Source organism: Daphnia pulex, chromosome 12 (genome assembly GCF_021134715.1).
Source record: "Daphnia pulex isolate KAP4 chromosome 12, ASM2113471v1".
NCBI lineage: Eukaryota > Metazoa > Arthropoda > Branchiopoda > Diplostraca > Daphniidae > Daphnia > Daphnia pulex.
Window position 1 is genome coordinate 1,632,274 of NC_060028.1, and position 20,420 is coordinate 1,652,693.

The following is a 20,420-nucleotide window of genomic DNA, read 5'->3' on the forward strand; positions in this document are numbered from 1 at the left end:
TTATTCCAAACAGTCTGCATCATATTGTTATTTAAATCTAGCGTCAAATTGAAACAAGAAAAAACCGGAAACGATTTATTTCATTGTTATGTCGTCGGTTTTGTTTCGTGGTTAAGCGCTGGTGAATAATGTGATGTCGTATATTTACACTACGCCCGTGAAATCTTGCGAAGAAAAAACAAAATGTGAATTGAAAATCAGCGCTGTTAAATGTCAGCCTGCTGAATGACAGGTTCTCTATTGCCACCAGATTGAGGCCTGCTAGTATTTCTCCTGGAATCCGAATAAGGACCCGGCGGTTCTCCTTCGACCTAAAATGCCCAAAAGAAAATGTTCTCATCAGCAATCGAATTTACTTTTAATAGCTAAAAAAAAATCTTTATTTATAAAAATGATAATGTACTCACAGCAATAGTATTTATTCTAGTTTGAAATGATCTTGGTTGGCACTTGCTCGACTTGCGAGCTGCATAGGCGAAATACATTAAAGTAATATTGTTTAATCCCGATAAAATGCTGATTGTCATGAGCGACCATTCCAGCTCTCTCCAAGGTACACCTGTGAAAATCGCGTTGGATTTTTATCGTTAAATTTCTAGGAAAAGTGTGCTGGATTATATAATAATATTTTGAAATTACAAGAGGAAGTATAATGGTAGGCGCTGCAGCCGGACGTATAACCGGAAGAGGCTGTTAAGCCAGATAGAGTGGAGGCCACAAGGGCCCCGCATACTGCAATGCCAGCCGTGAACACCGTCAACATCAAACTGTCCGAATTTAAATTATCTAAATTAGTATTATTAGATATTCAAATATAAATAGCGGCATTTTTAAAACATTTATATTTACGCTTTCGGACGATTGTATGAAGAGTAGAGGCCCTGGGCTCCGGCTCCGATGTAGAGAAATCCGCACCAGATTCCGCAAGCGACGACATCGTAACCAACTTCAACGTACTCAGTGATTCTCGTGTACAATATCAGAGCTGCCAACTTTAAAATCGATAAAAAAAAATTAATTATTATTGTTTTTTTAATTCAATAGTTGACTGTGAATTGCTGGGTTTGTGTGTTGTACCTGTACGCCAACAGATGCCATTCCGAGGATGATTCCGAACACGGAAAAGATGACCACCATTACGGGCTTCTTCATTTTCTATTTTAAATATGTCCGTCAACAAAGCGTTCAGAAGAAAACAAGAAATTCTTAACACAAATTTGGAGGAATAACTTTGCGCACTATGGGAAGACGCAATTCAAATAAAAGTATGCCGACTGTATGGAAACAAACTCTCGTTTTGATCAACAACTGAGAGTGACCTTCAGTTGTATTACGTTGAAATTGAGAGCCTTGATACGGTGAAAACCGTTCGCCGTCGTCAATAATGGCTTCGCTATATCTGGGGACCGGGGAAACAAAAATGTTTGAAAATGAAAATGAGTAAGAGCTTTTGTTTGGCGGTGATAAAGGTAGAGCGGAGGTAGAGTGCACTGTTCAATCAGCTCTTGTGTGCGTTGTTCAATCTTATCTTGTGTGCGCTCTGCATATGCGTGGCGTCGAAATTACGGATTATCAATACATATCAGGGTGGTTCATCTAGCGACACATGAAACGAATACTATTTTCTTTATCGATTTTCAATTGATAACAACAGTCTAGATCTTTCCGTTTGAATTTCCCAATCGTTTTGGGGCTTTCGGCTATAAATGAGAAATACGATCACATGCTAGTGAACACGATAATGAAAATTAAAATGACATGCGAACTTCTAGGTTGATGACGAGCTGTCCTGCGGTGCCGGAGAGGAGGAATATGACAAGAAAAAAATAATTAAATAACTTACTAGTGTATAAGACGCCGAATACAACGGGCTTGCCCATACTGCCAGCAACTGGTGTTATAGTTATGCAAAGACTGCTTGCAATAAATGCTAGTTCTGTGAAACTAAGTCTTTGGAATGTTTGGATTTATTAGATAGCGTAAAATGCAGCATCGAATACATTTTTAAGAACATTTCTTTCGCTAATAGGAATTTGAAAAAGAAATCGCCCCTAGGTGGGCTCGAACCACCAGCCTTCCGGTTAACAGCCGAACGCGCTAGCCAATTGCGCCATAGAGGCTTGTAAAAAAATGAAAGTGAAAGTAAACAAATCGTAATAGACTTAAGTTGATGAAGATATTCTGACTCGATGAAATTCACATTGAGATGTTCACTCAACGATCAACGGTCATCATCTTCGCATCGCATCAAATAGTCCCGGGTTCGATTCCCTCCATGTCTCTCCCATGACTGTAATGCTCCTACTGTATATGTATGTCTGAACTATATGCAAAATCAATATACGGTCACCAATAATAAACGATCAAACACTGAAGAATAAATCAAAATAATTGTCTCACTTCTAAATTCACCTCCCGATCTATTAGACGCCCTGTTGCTATAAAGGACGTCTATCATAAGGATCGTAACCCATTAAACCCCGGTTTCTCGACATGCTGGTCACAATCTGAAGTTGTGTCCGTTAGACTTACGCTTAGCCCCTGACGATAGTCGACGGTTGCCGTTCACTCGGTAACACTAGACGGTCGAATTAAGGCCCAGTAGGCAGCCAATGAAGTAAGAGCGTGACCTCAAGTCAGATACCATTCCCAACAACCTTCCCTTTTGTTATAATTATTATAAATGATTATTTTTGTAGTGATTATTAATTTACTATTCTATCTATTCTATTTGGTGGAGATGGAGTTTGAAATCGTTTTTCTTATTAACCAATTAAATAGAAATGAATTCTTAATTTCTAAAAAATCAGAAACTGAAAATGCCAAAAATTTCCGCATAGTAGCTATATGGTTCAGTCATTATGTAAGTTTATTCCGCAGCAAAAAAAAAATTGAATAACCATATTTCATGTTGCGATATTTACTGATGAACTTGCACTTGTTGTAGATCTGGAATCGTTGCTGGTGCGATTGCTGGAGCCACTGCTGGAGCCGTTACCAAAATCTGTTGCGGTTGCGGTTGACTATGCTGGGTTATCTGGGGGACATAGGATACTTGAAATGTTGGTAGCTGTTGCACATTCAATGACACAGGCTGATGTGCTACCGGCTTGAAGTGACCCGATTGTTGTGGGTGCTGTCTTCCATTTCCAAAGTGAATAACCTGAAATGAACCATGAAATCAAATGGCCAGTTAAAAACACGATGTTAGCAGTAGCAGTATAATGAACGTAGAGACAAGATAAGAGTAAATCTTTTAGAGTTTTCCTTTGAGTAAATACAATGCTATAGGCCTACCTGTTGGCGACTGACAGTTGTCGTGGCGATATTATGCCTGCTATAATTACCGCAACAGAGGACATCCGACGCGCAAAGGATCAAAACGACTGAACTGATGGCAGCCAATACGCTGACTGCCATCAGACTCCATTCCAAACCTACCCACGGCCCGCCTGTATAATCAACACAAAATAAAAAACCAGAATTACGGTAATAATTCAAGAAGAAGTCTGTACTAATTTAACATCTTTTGCATGGCTAAATTGATGAGTATTATACAACAATTAATATATTATAAACATGCCACCTTACATGTTTTCCCGTATTCTGAATTCTCGCAACCGGGGAGAACGCCCATAGAAGCCGCCATTCCGGACAGAGTAGCGGAGACGATGGAAGCGCCCAATGCAAACGCCGACACTAGGATGGTCGTCGTCAACCTAATATGTTAAATCAAATCGATAATCACAATTTGATTGACAAAATATAATGCGTTGAAGTACTATAATATTAAAATAGCAGTTTCCATATCATACCGCCATTTTCTCTGTTTGGAACTGGCAGCCATTCCGAATGAGCCAGCCATGAAGTAGGAAACACCTGCCCAGATTCCGAAGCCGATGTCGTCAAAGCCGTAAGGGATGTAAGAGTCCAGAAAAATAGAGATCACCAAGGCGGATAACTGCACTCATCATTATGATTGACAAACCGATTGGTAGACGAATTAATTTGTTTTTTTTGCGCTCTTATTAAGTGTAGTAAAATTCACGTTTGATATTTAGTACTACACAATAAATATACCTGTATGAAGATGGACGCAAGACCCAAAGGCACATTGATCTTGCAGGTAGCATTAAAGATTTTGCTGTTTTTTAATTCCTTTGGGGAAAACATGACGTGGATTGCGTTGGCGTTGTTCATTTTCACAAGTATAGAAGTAGGTAGCCTATAAAGCTGTTTGACGGTTCAGACTCCTTTGTATTTAATTGAACTAAGTGCATAGAAACACGGGGTATAGCGGCCATATACAAAGTGCTGGGCCAAGAGACCCGATTAAGTATCTACATACCGCTTATAGATAATGTATTGACAAACTGCTGCTGATAAAGTTTGACACGATATTTAATTAGCTTATCGATGGATGTTTGTGAGCAATGAGAGCAATTGCGTATCATGGAACGTATGACGAAATTAAGAACTATGTCCGTTTGAGAGAGATGTTATAACGATAACATTTGTCGGTTAATATGAGTCAATTTTACTGAATGTATATTTTTGCGGAGCTTACGCATCAATGACGACTTTGACTTTCCTCTGAGCTTTGGCTGTCGAATTATTACTCATCTGCAACTGAAAATTCGTGATTTCGTAGTTCACGGTGGCTTTTTTTATTTATTTTATATTTAATTTGTACTGTGTGTGGAGATAATAGGGACCACTGCAGCTATTCCAGCTGTTCTCCTTGACGACTTTACTACTTAATTTTAAAAAATCGCAGGCTATTAGAAATGCTGATGATTTATATTACTATGGTGTCGCTCATTTTTTCACAAATGAAAAACAAAATAAAAAAACGGTTTTCATCTTTATTTTGACATCGTTATTATATTTTTGAGTTCAAAGTAGAACCAAGTGCGGAAACACTAAATTACATGGATACAAAAAGACTGGATATACAGATATTTTTCCTGATTAAGTAAATGCCAACAATATGGCTGCAATTAGATAAAATACGAGCAAAGTTTGAGACTGTTGGATGGCTACGTGCACAACTCCAATATTCAATCAGTTTCTTTTTATCAGTGTATATTGACTGCTGATGGACGAAATTATTAAGAGTTGTCGAATTTTAGCATAGCCGCGGTCTATCTAAGTAAAAAACCTTATTTTGTCATTTTTTCGAGCCACGTCCATAGAATATAAGTTATATAGTAAAATACACTCGTATGCATAACAGCAGTCACGTTGTATAATTAGCGTTTATTCAGCAGCATGAAATTCGGATATTATTTATATAGATTATTTAATTATAAAACCATTCTGACTAGTGACTATAATGCTCGCTAGTGCTGTTGCACTTGCGGTAGAACTGATGGAGCCGTTGCTGAAACCGGTTATGGTGTCTGTCGACTCTGAATCAGCTGTAGGATGGATATCAGGGTAATTGAAGTGTTCACATCAGCTGTTGCGCTACTTGCGCATTTAATTGCATCGTCGGTTGTTTGACATCAACTGGTTGTTGGCTGTTTCCAATCCCAATGTCCCCTGTCCCAATGACTACCTGAAATGGTCCATGAGATAAAGGGGTCAGTAGGCTACAATATACTTATTGCATTATAGTTAGCTCAATTTAAAAAAAAAAAAACATATTTCAAAATAGGAACAAGATAAAGAGGTAGATCATTATGAGTTTTTTTTTTAAATTAAGTAAATGAATGTAATGCTATACCTGATGACCGTCAGTGTTCACGGTTGCGTTTTTATCATTACTGCAACAAAAGACATCCGATGTCAAAGCAATCAAAACTATTGAATCGATCGCAGCCAATACGCATACTGCCATCAGGCTCCATTCCAAATTTATCCACGTTGAGCCTGTACATATAATAAAATCAAATATAATTAATATCACATCACTCTCAGTTATGCTAAATGTGTGTTTTTTTAATTTGAACGAAAAAAAGATTCATTATTATATAACTGCCTTATTGAGGGTCTTATTACATAATTCCCCGTGTGTTGAATCGTAGCAGCCAGTGGAAACGCCATTGGAAGCCGCCATTCCGGACAGAGTAGCGGCGAAGATCGAAGCTTCGATTGAAAACGTCGACATCAGGAGAGTAAACTTGATCCAACTTTAAAATTTATTTTACACGTACACCGCAAAAATTTGTTAAATGAGTTCATTATTCATTCACTCACGCCTTATATCATCCTGAATAAATGATGGAAAAACCGCAGCTTGTATGTATTGGACTATTGGCCTACCGCATATTATTTCGTGTGAAAGTCGAAGCTAATCCGAAACAGCCAGCTAACAAGACGAAGACGCCACTCCAGATTGCGAAGCCCAGGTCGTGGAGGCCATGGGGGACATACGAGTTCAGTGAACCGGAGATCACCAGCACGGCTATCTTGACACACAGCATAATATTTTTAGATTAATTCATTTAATTCTCATTTTAGACCAAACAAATGGTGAAGAATGAAATTTGTTTAATGCTTTAAACTATCTACAAATCGCGTATCATATTACCTGTATCAAGATGGACGCAAAACCCAATAAGAAGCAGAGCCAGTAAGCGACAGGAAAGAATTGGTTGTTTATTTTCACCACCTGCTGTTGCGAGAACGCTTCACGATTCCTGCTGGCGTCGCTCATTTTTCACAAATGAAAAAGATTTATCCCTGAGGGTAGTACTTGTACTACCAGAAGGCATTAAAGTAAATGCGGGTGTGTGTGTGTGTGTGTAGGAGTGGGGGGGGGGATGTGGGGGAGTGAACGCTGTTCTGAGCCAGGCTTCCAGAACCTTTAATTCAGAATCAGAATAAATTTATAGAAAACTAAACTACTGCATCGATTTTCTTCAAACTTTTTGTGTAAACGTACAGTAATTTATCTCAGCGCTTAGGTAAGTTTCGATTCATTTGGTAATACTAAATTTTATTAATTTTTATGCGGATTTAGTCATTAGCTTTTTGTGACTTAGGACAACCACAAAATCCATTAGGTTGTCTGTTGACAGTCTGTTGATGTCTTGTTCAGTAAAAATAAATTTCGTCAACAGTTTTGTTATTGTTACAGGATATTGTTTCTCTTTTAGAGAAGTTCAGTGGAACAAAGGTATTTTGGTGTGTGCTATTCCATTTAAGAAATGTACGTAAATTCATCAATTATGCTAGGCAATATTTTGGGATGAACTGGCCCCATTGGTTTGGTGGCACGTGGCAGAATACAGTTTTCTTAAGGAACTAGATGTTGTAAAAATGTTCCAGTTAAAACCTGGGCGCTTGTCTTCCATATCTGTTAAAAATATACTGTTCATCACAAGACCTGAAGTTGAGCTGATGGATTGTATTGCCGATAACTTGCACAGGTATGAATAATCTACATATTTTAACTTTAAATCGTCAACAATAAGTTAATTTTCATTTCAGCGAAGAAAACCAAGGACATTCTGCTAGTAAGGAATATCAGTTAATTTTGTCTCCCGACGAAGTGCAGTATGTGAACAGCGGCTCAAGGTTGGTTAAAGTTACTTAAATCAGCGAAGAAGAAATTGTTGACAAAATTATTACTTCATTTAGGACAAAGGAGTGTATGGAACTCTTACTTCTATTGATGAACTGCCTGTTGATTTTTTCCCACTAGATAGTAATGTCATTTCAATGGAACTCGATAATGTTTTCAAGGTATTTATTTTTTATTTATGAGCCAAACTTTGAAAGGGATTGCTTGTCATCAATTTCTTCAAATTTATTCTCAGGATTTATATGTTGACAATGAAATCAGCTCCTTACACCAAATTGCTCATGGGTTAATGTCCCTCCAAAGTTTATATGGCATTTTCCTCAACGTTGTGGGTAAGGGGCGCCATGCCCGTAACGTATTCGAATTGATGACTCGAATGCGACGTGATATTGGGGTAGACTGTGATCCTCCCATGTCTCCGTTGTTAAACACTCTCATAATCATTGATAGGACTGTAGATTTGATAACTCCTGTTGTCACTCAGTTGACCTATGAGGGTCTTATCGACGAATTCTATGGAATAAAACATAGTAAGAAAGTATTGTTAGCTTCTGAGTAAAACAATTATTTTACTTGCATTTTGTGGTTTCATTGTTATTTAGATACAGTCAAGCTTCCAGGAGAAAATTTTCAAGCCTAATCACATGCGGGCCAGTCACCTCGCTCTGATGGTAGCTCTGTTAAATCTGTTGTTCTAAACTCGGCCGAAGAACTTTACGCTGATTTGAGGTGAAATTTTGAATCAGACAAATTTTGCTTCCGACAGTTTTAAAGTTATTTATTTTCGCAGGGACAAGAACTTTTCAGTCGTGGGTACTGCACTCAGTCGCAAAGCTAAAGCTATTTCAGCTCAGTAGCCTGGATAACGCCATTGTTGCATTTGGAGGTGTTAAGGTTTCTGCATTCGCACGCGATAGTGGAGAAATATTCCTAGACTCCTTCGATGATTCGGTAATCATGGTTAGTTTAAACTCAATAATATTTCTCCAGCAGTTTTTTTCATCGGGATTTTTTTTTCTTGTGTATTCTCTTTAGATCAACCCGGATATACCTGATGAAAGGGAGCTGAGGGAGTGGCTTAAAGACAATCAGTAAACAAATCCTTTTTTACTGATTGTCTGAAGATCTTAATTACTTGACGTCCTTAAACATCGACTGCAGCTAATTGCCTCATCTTTTTTCTCGAATTGTTGCCTCCATCTGTTTCCCTGAATTGTTGCCTTGCCTCAAACTTTTTTCCTAAAATATGGCTTCGATCTTGTAACCTGAACTGTTGCCTCGATGTTGTACCCTGAACTGTTGCCTTTTTACCTCAGCCCTTGTGATGGAGAAATTGGGCCACTGTCTGAGTTTAACTCTAGAATTTACATTCTGTATTATTTTATTTCGTAAATGATACAGAAAAAAAATCCAGGAAATTACAATAAACAAAATCTTACGAAATTCCTACATTTTAATTGTTTTGAAAATATAAGCAAAAGCTTTTAACTGATATCTTGCCCGTTAATACCCGAGGGCGAACCTGGAAGGGTCTTGTTTTTTTTTCCACTTTTGATTTGGGCTGATGGCGCTGATCACTCGACACCATGATTGGATCGAGTTCAAAGTAGAGCCAAGGGGAAAATAAGTATACCAAAGGACTGATAATACAGATATCTAGCCTATATTAGCTGATGCATGATTAAGTAATGCCACCAATAGCTGCAATTACTGATCAAGTACGAGCAAAGTTTGAGACTGTTGGATGACTAGGTGCAACTCCAATATATTCAATCAGCTTTTTATCGGTGTATGACTGATGTAATGTATAATATTGTGCATGACGACATGAAGAGTTGTCATATTAGTGCAATAATTTCCTTTGAATATTATTAGTATTATGCTGTTTTACATATTGTTATAGTTATGTTTCTATTAGTCGCGCCCACATAATTTATTTGTTAGTTTGCGCCGTGCTGCTGGTAATTTTAATAGTTTTCTTCTGATCTTTGGTTGATTTATTATTCACGGTTTCGTTCATCGATGCTAGCCGAGCTGGAACGGAGACCGGGACCAGTTGCACCGATTCCAGTTGTTTGTTCTCCTGCTGACCGACGTAAACGACTTGTAAATTTGACGCTACAGGCCGGTAATGTTGTGATGGCAGCTGGTTTTTCGCTTGCGCTTTCAAATAGATTGTCTGATTGGCGCCATTATCAGGCCGTACAACGTTAGCGTCCTGGAAATTGGAAGATAATAAAAATCAAATCAAATAACAGGGAACAATTTAACTCAATTTTATTACCGCATTTGTAGAGCCTTTACGTTTGTTGAAGAGTGCCAGTGTCATTAAGAAAATTATAATCAGTGCGCTGAAGAAAGCCAGAACGCTGATGGACACAAGAGTCCACTCCAAATAAATCCAAGAATCACCTTCCATCAACCCCCGCCCACCCAAAAAAATTTTAAATTAAATTCCTTCAATTCTCCAATCAAAATGATCTGAGAATCACAGAGCTTACATAACGAGCTCAAAGATGAAGAGTGATAATAGCAGGACTTGTAAATTCCGTGAGCGGCAGCGATTCCGGAAAGCGTCGAAGCAATTATCGAGGCGCAGATCGATAGCAACGCCAACACCACAGTCCCTAACATGCTGCATGTAGAAATGACATATTCCCAATTTTATTTATCAAATTATATTTAACAATAAAAAAAGGTGAAAATATTTTTTTTTTACAGCGATTGAGTTCGTTTATAAGAGGCCGCTATCGCCAAACTTCCGGCAGTCAAGTACAAGGCACCAGCCCAGATCCCGTGTCCCACAACGTCCATTTGTGTTACGACGCAATGATTGAATAATGAAGTTGCGTAAATCACCAAGGCCGCTATCTATATAGAAAAGCCATTCACAAAAATTTGAATTCAAACTCTTTGATTAATTAAATTATTACCTGCACTCCGATGGATGCAATACCCAAGAAGATGCAAAGAATAGCAAAGATCCTGATGTCTGTCACCTTCATTTCGGGATAATTGAGCGCTGGACGGTGGGGCGTGTCCACAGGAACCATCACCACTGGTTGCCATAGAATATTACCTCCTTCCGGATTGACCGGAGACACAATTTCAACTTTAGTTTTGTCCATTATTTCTTGATAATTTAAAAAAAAATTGTTCAGGTTAATTATTATTAGGAAATAATTATATAAGACCGCAAGGCGACTACAAGTGTCGATAGTTCAAACTCAACTAGGGCTTTAGAACTTTATAGGAGAGTGTCCAAATGATTTTCTTAATGTCGTAAGAATGCGGCTTGAAAATATGATGACTTAACTCTTAAAGCCGCTCAGGTTTGTCTAAGGTCAGGTTTTATCACAACAGCCTCGCTTATCCCATTAATGTTTATCATTATTCCTTATCGCTTTGAACATCCGCGAACATCCGCTCAATTAGGGCTTATTAGGCATAGTCAGAAATTGTGTCACCGTGGTCGCAGTGCCATCAAGGAATTTTAAGTATGTCAAGTTAAAAACGACTTTTCAAATTTCATACCGAATTTCTTTATTCCGATTCACCTGAAAAATTTGAATCGTCACAAAACACACAAAAATCTAGCCTAAAGTATTTAACAGCCCGCTCTAAAAAGCTATTTTAATTATAAAGGGAATCACTGAATCAGGCTTGAATAAGCAATCTACACTCTACAAACATAGGCTCATACCACTAATACAATAGCAAAATTCAATGGATTAAAAATTATCTGAAGAGTGTTGCTCAGTACTGTCCATCTTCTTCCGGTGATTCGGACTCTTGAGTTCAGACTTCTGACTGGTATATTGTGTTAAACCTGTTGTTGGGCCGGAACTTGCTGATCGACGTAGACACCCTGTAAAGTTACCACCGATTCTTGCTGCATCATTTATGTCAAGTTGTGGGCAGTGGTTGTGTCCGTCCGTTTTCCCAAATTGTTAAAACAGTTGTGAAAGAAATGGCCGAATTGCCAAGTAAATCAATAGACCGCGTACTAGTTTGAAACGGAAACAACTTCATTACCACGTCCGCGATAGTGTTGTGCTTCCGGCAGCAAGTGCAGAGAGAACCGGATGCCAGGATGGTCAGACTGGTCGAGCTGATAAACGCCACAATCCCGCACATCATCAACGCCCATTCCAATCCCAGCCAAGTGTCACCTATATCAATCAAAATGTAAAATTTTATAATCAATAGATGATTCCAATCAAAAATTCTAATCATCAAACAAACATATCGAATTGGAGTATCCGAATTTCCGGTAGCAAGAGCTGTAAACGCCCGACGAAGCCGCTCCAGCTGAGAGCAAAGACGTCAAGAACGAAGCGAAAATCGATAAAGACGAAGTCACGACGGTTCCCACGAGCCTGTCAAACAAATTGACAATTTGATTCAAACCACAAGTTTGTTTAGATATTTTTAAATTGAAATTTTACAACGTTTTCTTCCTCATGAAGGCGACAGCGAATCCAAAACTGCCGGCCGTCAAGTAGAGCATACCGCCCCAGATGCCATGGCCGACGACGTCCGATGGAAAGTAAACGTAATAGCGATCGAACGTCTCCAGGAATATCACCAAGGTGACGGTCTTGAATTCAACGCGCAATTTAATAAAATAATGAATTAATTAGAGACGAAATTAATATGCAAAATCGCTTTGACGTTTTGCCTATACTTGTATGCCGATGGACGCCATGCCACAGATGAGGCAGGCGGCCGAAAAGATCTTGATGGATAGCTTCTTCATTCCGGGATAACTGATGACGAGTTGACGTGTTGTCTTCAAATTATTCGCAGGGACCATCGCTAGGGGTGACCACTCAAATGAACTCAAACTGATGTAATACCGCAGCTGGTAGAGCTCGCAAGCGGATCTGACGATGGATGGAGACTGAGATCCACTTTGAAATCGAGTCAACATTTTGATTCCTTGGAATCGGTCGAGCCTTCGAGATGTAACTGGATGCAGACAATGCGCAATTTAATTCAGCTCCCAGTGCAGCAGCATCCGCAACGAGACAGGCGCAGTTGAATGTTTGCTCAATATTCCAACAGGTTGCGTAACATCTTATAAATATGGGCTCGTGATTCAATAACGGAATATACACAGCGGCGCAGTTGCTGTAAAAATAAAAAAGGAGAAGGTTCGCTCTTTAAAATTAAACTTCCGTGTAACTGGATCGATGGATCTTTTTATATGTAGTCTCTAGTTCTCTACGTTGTTGTCAAAATCCTATTCCCAGCAGACGAATTATAGAAGTTTCAAGTTTGTTTATTGAATCGATTTTGACAAACGTCTTGCGGACTTCCCTCTATCAGCAGTATTCCGCGCTACAACAAAAACGTTCGCAGAGTTCGACGTTTGACGAAAGTTTTTAAAGAACTCAATTTAATTTTCCATTCCAGTATATGCAGCCTGGACAATGTTTGACGAGATCATGTAGTATAAATAGAAAAAAGAAAACTTTTGAAAAATACGCAGAGAGTCTACAACAACTTTAGGCTATTATTGTATATCAGTAATTCAGTATTGCTCTTCAATAAAATAAAGTTTGTCTTGCCGGTCTCTTGATGTGATCTACGCAATAAAAAGGGCGGAACCGTTATAGCCTAATTTGAGCTGTTTAATTCGAGCCGAATCTGATGTTCTTTTATCATTGTTTCTTTTTTCCGTAAATTTTTATTTCTTATTTTATTTTCATAATTTATCCTTTATCTCAGTAAAAATGTGAAATCGCCTTCTTTTTCCGGTACGACGAGAAACAGTTTTTGTTGGCTAATCACCTACGAAAAAATAATAAAGTTGTGTCAAATTTGTTCAATTTAAAAAATCAATGTTACGGCTATAGTTTCGTGATAGTTGGCAACGCTTACTATTTGCTTTAATTTTTATTCCAGCACACATCCATTGTCTAATTTGCCGCTCAAATGCACAACTAAAATTTGCTATCGCCATTCCGCACGTTGTTGGTGCCCAGTTGAGTCGAAATTTATTTACGGTGTAGTCTGACAGTCTGAGTCAATGGATTCCCAACGAATTCAGTTATCTGCTCTTGGTCGCGACGTGAAAGTCGGAAACCTTTACAACTACCATTCCGACGCCATTTCCATTTGTAAGTTCTCGTATAAATATATCAAGTCTTGATTTTTTATCTAGGAGTGTTCAGCAGATCTTATTCCGTGTGCTTGTTTTTATTTATTGTCTGACTTATCGTATTCGAAACTATTACGCCTCTTACGGTATATTAATTAAGTACAGTGTACTATACAAAGTAGTCAGTGATCGTGTGTGGATTTTTAGCTACACATTTCATAATTAACCAAATTTTTTTGTTCGATTTTCAACAGGCAATGTCAGAGTTCCCCAGGAATCCATATCAATCACCAAGAAATTGACATCCGAAACAGATACGTGGTTTCACCTGCCTCAGCAATCGATCCGTTCAAAGTACGAAGCCCTAGGCATCAATGCGCACTTGTGCATCAGCATTCTTAGCAAAAAGTCTGCGGACTTGGGTCAACTTTGGTTCGGCGATCTTGATTCGGAATTAAGAAAAGTAAAAGAAGACGAGAATGTTCGCGTCACTCAAAATCCCTTCGTAGCTCGAGTCACTTTCTTTTTCCGAGTCTGCCGACGAATCGAAGTTCTTTGTCCAAAATTCATCGACTGGAAACTCAACGAATACCAGATGCAAAGTGGTGGTGTGGCAACTCATTTGGTGGAGCAGGTTATTTATGGAGCCGAATTTATTTGTACCATGGAGCGAACCATCGATCGCCAGCACGAAACGAAGGAGAACGCGCAACGGAATCTTTACTTGGCAGCCAAAGAATACTTCAATCAAGTCTTTGGTCGGAATTCCACTGATCCAGATTTACCTGCAGCTTTAGACAAGGTTCAATGTCAAATCCTAAGCAGCCTCAATCCTGGCAAAGAAGTTGATGGATCTTTCCAGCAATCCATTCAACATCTTATTGATGCGATGAGTTTTGATAATGACGACGGTCATTGGAAACCTGTTGAAATTACTTTACGAAACATACCGGAACAAATGGAATCTCGACTTCGGTTAGAGAGGGATTGTGATGCCAAGATTATAAGGAAAATGCATGAACGGAAGCTTGAACGGATCTTGGATGGAAATGGCGCATTGAAAGTTGCCCATCTTAAAATATTTCCTCAATTCCAAGACGTTATATACCAGTTCTGTTATTTGCTGGAGCCCCTAAGGCAGAAAATTAAGAGATTTCACGAGACTACTCCCGAACCGAAACATTGAAGAAAGACAAATCTCCAACTTATTCAGTGATATGATGGATTGGCAGATTCATCGACGTTCTGAAATGGACAAGATTTTTTGGCTAATCGAAGGCATCCAATTGAAAATGTTGGATATGGCAGAGATCGTGATGCTTACGGCAACCAACAAACCAAATCGAGCCAAAGTGTTTGTGTTGAGAGCCGAATTCTATCCAGTTCCACTAATTGAGTCCATTTATGCATATATTGGTAATCCTTCGGCAATAAGTGCCCCTCTTCCGGTCCTTCCGGTACTTTCAGCTGACAAAGAGCGCCTCCAAAAAATTAGAGAAGAATTACAGAAATTTTCCGCAGAAGCGCAATCGAATTCGTTGATGGATCAAGAGGAGCTGCGCCATCGTTACTATATTGGAATAACTTCTGAATATCCGCATTTAACCGACGGTACAATAACAACTTTTGGAGACTTCAAGAAAGGAAATGATTCCCCGAGGAAACAACAGCAAGGTAAACCCAAATAATATTCGACTCCCTAATAAGTGCACTAATTGTATATTTTTTTATCGTTTCAGTAGCTGGAATTGAGCAAGAAAGAGGATCATTTTCAGGATCTGAAGTAAATCTTTCTACCCGTCTATCCAGCATGGAGCGGGCTATGAGGTATGAACATGATTAAGTTTTAGATTTTGCATATTTTTGTGACCTGCATTCTATTTTATCGGCAACAGAGACGTCTCAATCAAACTGAAAGACACTGTGGGTTTTGCAATGCCGTCGGAGTCGAGCGCTGGAACGAATCCTTCTAGCGAGCAAAGGTATAACACTTACAACAACTTTTAAATTTTGCACAATTTTAACCTGCATAATTTGTGTGTATTTTGAACAGCAACAACTCGATCGTTACGTCGCCGGAGTCGAGCGCCGACACGGAAGCCGTTCGTCATCAGTCGTCGAAATCGCCTCAAATGAATCAGGCAAATGGACTGAACCAACCGGATTTAAAAAAAACCGACTGTTGAAGAAGAAGAAACGAATTCGGGATCTTCAGTCGACTGCATTTAAACCCATTGTACTGTAGGAGAGAAACTCGATGAGAATGAGAACTGCATACGGCCGTTTTTTCTGGAAGAGATTAGCTAATTTTCTGATTTTGTTACGCTCTTTATAATTATAAATAATACATAATTCAGGCATTGTAGGGTTGGTTATTGTATTGCACTTGATTCATTGTTGATTATTTCTGTTTGAAAACATACTGTAAACATAATTAAGGTTTTCAATCCAGATTGCGGAAAATAAATGGCTGGTGAAATGCACATTCAATTGGTGATCTTCATCACCTTCTGCCCGTTGCTGGGGTTGCCGCCGTGTACTCCGATGGTCGGTTTGATCACTTTGGTCGTAATCTCGGCTATTTGAAGGAGGCGTTGGCGTTGTAGATATCTAGGGTGATGTTTTAGTTTTTCGGCGGCTATCATCAAATCAAAATTTTCAGGTGCTGTAAAATGTGTAAAAGACGCTAGACATTTTTAACGTCTTTCGAAATTTGTAAATTTTACAGTAATATGCATACAATGTATGCTCGATAAAGTAAACTATATGATTACGTTGTTTTTTTTTAAATAATTTTTTTAAGGAGTGATATTAACACTATTAAGGCGCACAAGAAAGGCCAAAAAAAGAAATCGCCCCTAGGTGGGCTCGAACCACCAGCCTTCCGGTTAACAGCCGAACGCGCTAGCCAATTGCGCCATAGAGGCTTGGAATTTGGTGGTTTACAAAATATTATATGCTATTTCAATATTAAATTTCCTACTTCATGGCAAAAAGAACTACCAAGGGGTTCTCGACTCTTTTTCTTGTGGTTCACTAGACCGGAACAGTCGGTAAAGACCATCTTATGAATTAATTTCTGATTAAATAACAGGGAATCCCTGCATCCGGGTTTTACAGCAAACATTGTGACGTCACAACCTTATTATTTTCAGTTATTCTTAGACTCGACTGGGAGATTTCGTTCCCAAGTTGCAATAATGAAATACAAGCTTAACCCTTGTAGTTTGGACTGGACTGGACGTCTTGTAGAGAACACTCTATTAAATCAGATAAAAAATGAAAACAACAAACACAGATTTGGGAAAATCTATTGCGCGAGCTGGTGCAATGCATTTGTTGACTGATATAACCAGGATATAATAACTGTGCTCCCATTTAGATCTGAATGAAAGATAATCGGGTAAAAATAAGTCCGTCCACAGACACCGGCGGCTTATAAATACCCTCGCTGGAAATTGTAGTCTCACAGAGCGGAAGATTTAATAGCGCACCGAGAACCATCAATCGTTATTCTTCCGCCATGAACTCCTTTTGGATGATCATGATTTCCAGCTGCCTCCTACTCTGGGCAGGAAAAGGCCGATCCCAGCAGTTAATAAATCTGAGGCCTGTCGATTCACTCGGAGCTGATCACCACCACATTTGGCAGATTTTGAGTCAGACCGCCGAGAAACTGGACGACCAGTTCGGTGTTCGATACGACGCACTGTCGGCCGTTCAAACAATTTTTTTGGCCCTCAAGTCTTCCGCTTTCCCGACCGCCGTGGCCAAAAACATCAGCCAGCAATGTCTAGAAGACAGCCAGCTCTACGTCCGCAACCTCTACGCCAACCGGAGCCTCTGGGCCTTGCAGAGTAAGAGCCTTTTATCGCCATTAATTAACTGTGATACCTTATTGCTTAATAGCTAAAAACGAAATAATTTTAGCGATCTGATAGCAGAATAATATTAGAGTCCAATTAAGAAATGCCCAGAATTAGTTTAAGATAAGACTTGCTGGCTATAATTGTTCGTTCAAAATCGTTTGAGGCATTCGGCCCTACCCTAATACCTGCCGTTTTATCGGTCAACATGTCCCGACAAGTCCTTGCGTGATGTCCCAATTGAAGCAAAATGCACAACGACCTTTTTTTCCATATATACCTAACGATAGCCTCTTTTATCTCTTATGACTTTTATTTGTAAGATTAAAGAAATAAGTGACATCGAAGTTGTTATACATTTAATTGATTGTACAACAGTGTTTGAGTCAACGGGACAACTCCCACCGGGATTGTTTGGAGCCGGCAATTTTCACGCGGACGGATTGTTCGACGAATGCCAGGCCGTTCGCGCTCCGGTCTTTAGCGGAAAATATTGCAGCGTCTATTTCAAGCCGGAACTGGTCGACCAATCAGAAATCATTCCTCCTCCTTCTCCACCATCCTACAATGAGGAAGGGCGTGGCAATTTCATCACGATTTTCCAAATCCTTGGGATACTAGGACAGCTATCGGGAGCGGGTCGAGTGGAACCCAAGTTGGCCGGCATCAATTCCGCCACTTACATCTTGCCCAGCATCAGTTTCTGCCTACCGTCGTCGTGCAGCTCAGGTGATCTCGGCCAAGCCGTCGCCCAACTGGTCGGCAGTTACGTCATCGGCAACTATTCCATCGCGACCGTGACGGATGAGCAGTACTGCTTCACCGATCAAATCGATCCGCCATCTTTCGACGGCCCGGACATCGCCGTCATGTAAAGACCCAAATAATTTCAAGCTTAATTAATTTCTCAATAATTCAACTTTCGATTTTCTCAGTGTCGTTTTGAGTTCCATCGGACTATTGGTCATGTCTGCCACCATTCACGAAGCCTGGCGGATGTACTGCGGGACCGGATTCGACGCCGAGACGGACGGCCAAGCTTTAAACGCCCTTCACTGTTTTTCGGCGCTGAGTAACGGTCGTAAAATCCTGTCGATGAAAATGACGTCGTCATCGGGCGACAATTTCGGATGCATTCACGGAATTCGTCTCTTCTCCACCGTGTGGGTCGTCGTCGGCCACACCTGGATTCTCTGCGCCTACAAAACTATGAATCCACGAGCAGTTATAACGGTTAGACCTTAAAGAAAATTGAATTAATGTCTAGAATTGATTTGATGATTTTCTCACAGGATTCTTATAGTTGGGGCATGCAATCCATCGCCAACGGCACAGTTTCCGTCGACACCTTTTTCTTGATGAGCGGATTGCTTGTTTCGTTCCTCCTGCTCCGCGAGCTGGACCGCACCAAAGGCAAATTCAACATCGGCCTCTACTACCTGCACCGCTATCTGAGATTGACGCCCGTGTACGCCGTCATCCTCGGCTACATTGCGACGCTGATGGTCTACTCCGGGACCGGACCCAATTGGTACAGCGTCACTCTCGTATCGCAAGGATGCCGCATCACTTGGTGGAGACACTTTCTTTACAGTAAGTCTAATTAATTCAAAACCGCTAATTAATTTTGTCTAAAAATTATTTTTCATTTGATTTTAATAGTTAATAATTTTTTCCCTATGGACCCTGAAGTTCAGGTAAAGAAATTCAATTCAAATCATTTCTGATTTTAATAAGACTATTTTATCATGATTGATATTATTACAGTGTATGGGCCAGACTTGGTACCTGGACGTGGACATGCAACTCTTTATCGTCGCTCCGCTTTTCATTTATCCGCTTTGGCGCTGGAGGAAATTCGGGCTAGCCGGATTGGCCTTTGTTGGATTGGCCTGTCAGGCAGCTGTTTTCGCCCTTTACGCCATTTACGACCTCCCGCCAACCTTATTCTTCACGCGCCTGTAATTTCGGTTACTTACTAAATTGATTATTGGCCAACCAAATAATTGAATTTTCTTTCGATTGATGTTATACATAGTGGTGATTTGGCCTCTTCAAATGATTATTTCGAACACTATTACGTCGATCCGTGGGCTAGAGCGCCCGTCTACCTGGTGGGCATTTGGTTCGGCTGGTATTTGCACGTCACTAAAGAATCATCGATTCGACTATCAAAAGTAAGCAGATCATTTATAATTTTAAAAAACAATTCATTTAAAAAAATTTCCTTTTTTAAATCATTTTAAGCCTGTTGTAGCCTTGGCATGGACACTGTCGACAGCTGCTGGCCTAGCGATTGTTTACGGCATGACGCCCTACGTCGACGAGTCCAAAGTGCCCGAAATTAGTTCGGCCGTCAGTATGACGTACGGGCCTCTTCATCGAACCGCTTGGGCTTTCGTCATTGGCTGGATCATCTTCGCCTGCTCCCGCGGCTACGGAGGTGAACCGGAGGTGAACCATATAAATTAGCTAATTTAAAAATGAAAAGAAGATTTTAATTCCTGTCAATTTTTCAGGTTTTGTCAATCGCTTTCTGTCGTGGAAGGGATTCATGCCGCTCGGTCGGCTGACATATTGCGTTTACCTCGTCCACTACGATTTCCTGACCGTCTTCACTTCCGCCGTGCGGAAGCAGTACTACTACACCCTGTTCGGAACGGTCGTCACTTGTTTCGGCGTCCTGGTCTTCTGCTTCGCCCTGGCGTTTCTGGCGTCCGTCACGATCGAGGCTTCATTTTTGAATTTGGAGAAGTTGCTATTTTCTTCAACGAAACCCAAAAGTAAAAAGTAAATTTTCCATAAGGCAGTTGATGGACACATGTTGTTACTTAATATTTTATTGGATATTTAACTTCGTTGAATAAAAATTAAAAAGGAGAGTCGCAAGGTGAAATTGATCGAAGAACAGCCAATT

The 20,420-nt window shown here is 39.9% G+C and overlaps 6 protein-coding genes, 1 long non-coding RNA gene and 2 other non-coding genes across 14 annotated transcripts; 3 read left to right on the forward strand and 6 right to left on the reverse strand.

Annotated features, from left to right (window-relative positions):
* Positions 1 to 126: 126 nt before the first annotated feature.
* On the reverse strand, positions 127 to 1,431 carry LOC124209288. Its single transcript, XM_046607232.1, has 5 exons — positions 1,078 to 1,431; positions 850 to 992; positions 640 to 767; positions 408 to 559; positions 127 to 311 (listed from the first exon to the last, which is right to left on the reverse strand). The coding sequence occupies exons 1-5, from the start codon at positions 1,150 to 1,152 to the stop codon at positions 207 to 209; spliced, it is 603 nt and encodes a 200-aa protein (XP_046463188.1). The 5' UTR covers positions 1,153 to 1,431; the 3' UTR covers positions 127 to 206.
* A 615-nt stretch (positions 1,432 to 2,046) lies between these two features.
* On the reverse strand, positions 2,047 to 2,120 carry Trnan-guu. The gene has a single exon. It is a non-coding gene; the product is annotated as a tRNA-Asn (tRNA).
* A 731-nt stretch (positions 2,121 to 2,851) lies between these two features.
* LOC124209289 lies at positions 2,852 to 4,316 on the reverse strand. The gene is made up of 5 exons (XM_046607233.1): positions 4,081 to 4,316; positions 3,816 to 3,961; positions 3,592 to 3,719; positions 3,298 to 3,452; positions 2,852 to 3,163 (listed from the first exon to the last, which is right to left on the reverse strand). Exons 1-5 carry the CDS (start codon positions 4,198 to 4,200, stop codon positions 2,921 to 2,923), a joined length of 792 nt encoding a protein of 263 aa, XP_046463189.1. The 5' UTR covers positions 4,201 to 4,316; the 3' UTR covers positions 2,852 to 2,920.
* A 923-nt stretch (positions 4,317 to 5,239) lies between these two features.
* On the reverse strand, positions 5,240 to 6,679 carry LOC124209291. The gene is made up of 5 exons (XM_046607234.1): positions 6,536 to 6,679; positions 6,268 to 6,413; positions 6,004 to 6,134; positions 5,729 to 5,874; positions 5,240 to 5,560 (listed from the first exon to the last, which is right to left on the reverse strand). Exons 1-5 carry the CDS (start codon positions 6,659 to 6,661, stop codon positions 5,453 to 5,455), a joined length of 657 nt encoding a protein of 218 aa, XP_046463190.1. The 5' UTR covers positions 6,662 to 6,679; the 3' UTR covers positions 5,240 to 5,452.
* Positions 6,680 to 6,762: 83 nt separating this feature from the next.
* LOC124209292 lies at positions 6,763 to 8,676 on the forward strand. Of its 2 annotated transcripts, XR_006880858.1 has the most exons (9): positions 6,763 to 6,911; positions 6,990 to 7,123; positions 7,183 to 7,376; positions 7,438 to 7,524; positions 7,588 to 7,692; positions 7,767 to 8,061; positions 8,134 to 8,260; positions 8,322 to 8,491; positions 8,567 to 8,676. It is a non-coding gene; the product is annotated as an uncharacterized LOC124209292 (long non-coding RNA). The 2 variants fall into 2 exon arrangements; XR_006880859.1 differs by lacking the exon at positions 6,763 to 6,911 and having other exon boundaries at positions 6,950 to 7,123.
* A 2,373-nt stretch (positions 8,677 to 11,049) lies between these two features.
* LOC124209293 lies at positions 11,050 to 12,515 on the reverse strand. Of its 2 annotated transcripts, none has more exons than XM_046607235.1 (5): positions 12,219 to 12,515; positions 11,980 to 12,131; positions 11,777 to 11,910; positions 11,567 to 11,703; positions 11,050 to 11,423 (listed from the first exon to the last, which is right to left on the reverse strand). In XM_046607235.1, the coding sequence occupies exons 1-5, from the start codon at positions 12,462 to 12,464 to the stop codon at positions 11,355 to 11,357; spliced, it is 738 nt and encodes a 245-aa protein (XP_046463191.1). In that variant the 5' UTR covers positions 12,465 to 12,515; the 3' UTR covers positions 11,050 to 11,354. The 2 variants fall into 2 exon arrangements, with proteins under 2 accessions (XP_046463191.1, XP_046463192.1); XM_046607236.1 differs by having other exon boundaries at positions 11,198 to 11,423; positions 11,983 to 12,131; positions 12,219 to 12,413.
* A 936-nt stretch (positions 12,516 to 13,451) lies between these two features.
* Positions 13,452 to 16,000, forward strand: LOC124209294. Of its 4 annotated transcripts, none has more exons than XR_006880861.1 (5): positions 13,452 to 13,656; positions 13,892 to 15,311; positions 15,377 to 15,464; positions 15,533 to 15,619; positions 15,691 to 16,000. XR_006880861.1 is itself a non-coding variant. In XM_046607238.1 (5 exons), exons 2-5 carry the CDS (start codon positions 14,855 to 14,857, stop codon positions 15,821 to 15,823), a joined length of 762 nt encoding a protein of 253 aa, XP_046463194.1. In that variant the 5' UTR covers positions 13,455 to 13,656; positions 13,892 to 14,854; the 3' UTR covers positions 15,824 to 16,000. The 4 variants fall into 4 exon arrangements, 2 of the variants coding, with proteins under 2 accessions (XP_046463194.1, XP_046463193.1); XR_006880862.1 differs by having other exon boundaries at positions 15,380 to 15,464; XM_046607238.1 differs by having other exon boundaries at positions 13,455 to 13,656; positions 15,380 to 15,464.
* Positions 16,001 to 16,490: 490 nt separating this feature from the next.
* On the reverse strand, positions 16,491 to 16,564 carry Trnan-guu. Its single transcript has one exon. It is a non-coding gene; the product is annotated as a tRNA-Asn (tRNA).
* Positions 16,565 to 17,072: 508 nt separating this feature from the next.
* LOC124209295 (nose resistant to fluoxetine protein 6-like) lies at positions 17,073 to 20,358 on the forward strand. Its single transcript, XM_046607239.1, has 9 exons — positions 17,073 to 17,494; positions 17,882 to 18,374; positions 18,439 to 18,736; positions 18,796 to 19,096; positions 19,166 to 19,200; positions 19,271 to 19,464; positions 19,542 to 19,680; positions 19,751 to 19,946; positions 20,023 to 20,358. The coding sequence occupies exons 1-9, from the start codon at positions 17,161 to 17,163 to the stop codon at positions 20,295 to 20,297; spliced, it is 2,265 nt and encodes a 754-aa protein (XP_046463195.1). The 5' UTR covers positions 17,073 to 17,160; the 3' UTR covers positions 20,298 to 20,358.
* The last annotated feature ends 62 nt before the right edge of the window (positions 20,359 to 20,420 follow it).

Bases quoted from the DNA above. Each gene is read 5' to 3' on its own strand.
- LOC124209288 (XM_046607232.1), bottom strand. From the start codon at position 1,152: ATGAAGAAGCCCGTAATGGTGGTCATCTTTTCCGTGTTCGGAATCATC. The intron at 993-1,077 runs GTACAACACACA...TCGATTTTAAAG, and splicing joins TGGCATCTGTTGGCGTACAG to TTGGCAGCTCTGATATTGTA. The intron at 768-849 runs GTAAATATAAAT...AAATTCGGACAG, and splicing joins TCATACAATCGTCCGAAAGC to TTTGATGTTGACGGTGTTCA.
- LOC124209289 (XM_046607233.1), bottom strand. From the start codon at position 4,200: ATGAACAACGCCAACGCAATCCACGTCATGTTTTCCCCAAAGGAATTA. The intron at 3,962-4,080 runs GTATATTTATTG...TGATGAGTGCAG, and splicing joins TTGCGTCCATCTTCATACAG to TTATCCGCCTTGGTGATCTC. The intron at 3,164-3,297 runs GTAGGCCTATAG...GGTTCATTTCAG, and splicing joins CAACTGTCAGTCGCCAACAG to GTTATTCACTTTGGAAATGG.
- LOC124209291 (XM_046607234.1), bottom strand. From the start codon at position 6,661: ATGAGCGACGCCAGCAGGAATCGTGAAGCGTTCTCGCAACAGCAGGTG. The intron at 5,875-6,003 runs GTAATAAGACCC...TTATATGTACAG, and splicing joins TTCAACACACGGGGAATTAT to GCTCAACGTGGATAAATTTG. The intron at 5,561-5,728 runs GTATAGCATTAC...GGACCATTTCAG, and splicing joins TGAACACTGACGGTCATCAG to GTAGTCATTGGGACAGGGGA.
- LOC124209293 (XM_046607235.1), bottom strand. From the start codon at position 12,464: ATGTTGACTCGATTTCAAAGTGGATCTCAGTCTCCATCCATCGTCAGA. The intron at 11,704-11,776 runs GTTTGTTTGATG...TGATTGATATAG, and splicing joins CGGATACTCCAATTCGATAT to GTGACACTTGGCTGGGATTG. The intron at 11,424-11,566 runs GTAATGAAGTTG...TAAATGATGCAG, and splicing joins ACAACACTATCGCGGACGTG to CAAGAATCGGTGGTAACTTT.
- LOC124209294 (XM_046607237.1), top strand. From the start codon at position 14,855: ATGATGGATTGGCAGATTCATCGACGTTCTGAAATGGACAAGATTTTT. The intron at 15,312-15,376 runs GTAAACCCAAAT...TTATCGTTTCAG, and splicing joins CCCGAGGAAACAACAGCAAG to TAGCTGGAATTGAGCAAGAA. The intron at 15,620-15,690 runs GTATAACACTTA...TATTTTGAACAG, and splicing joins AATCCTTCTAGCGAGCAAAG to CAACAACTCGATCGTTACGT.
- LOC124209295 (XM_046607239.1), top strand. From the start codon at position 17,161: ATGAACTCCTTTTGGATGATCATGATTTCCAGCTGCCTCCTACTCTGG. The intron at 19,097-19,165 runs GTAAGTCTAATT...TGATTTTAATAG, and splicing joins GTGGAGACACTTTCTTTACA to TTAATAATTTTTTCCCTATG. The intron at 19,947-20,022 runs GTGAACCGGAGG...TCAATTTTTCAG, and splicing joins CTGCTCCCGCGGCTACGGAG to GTTTTGTCAATCGCTTTCTG.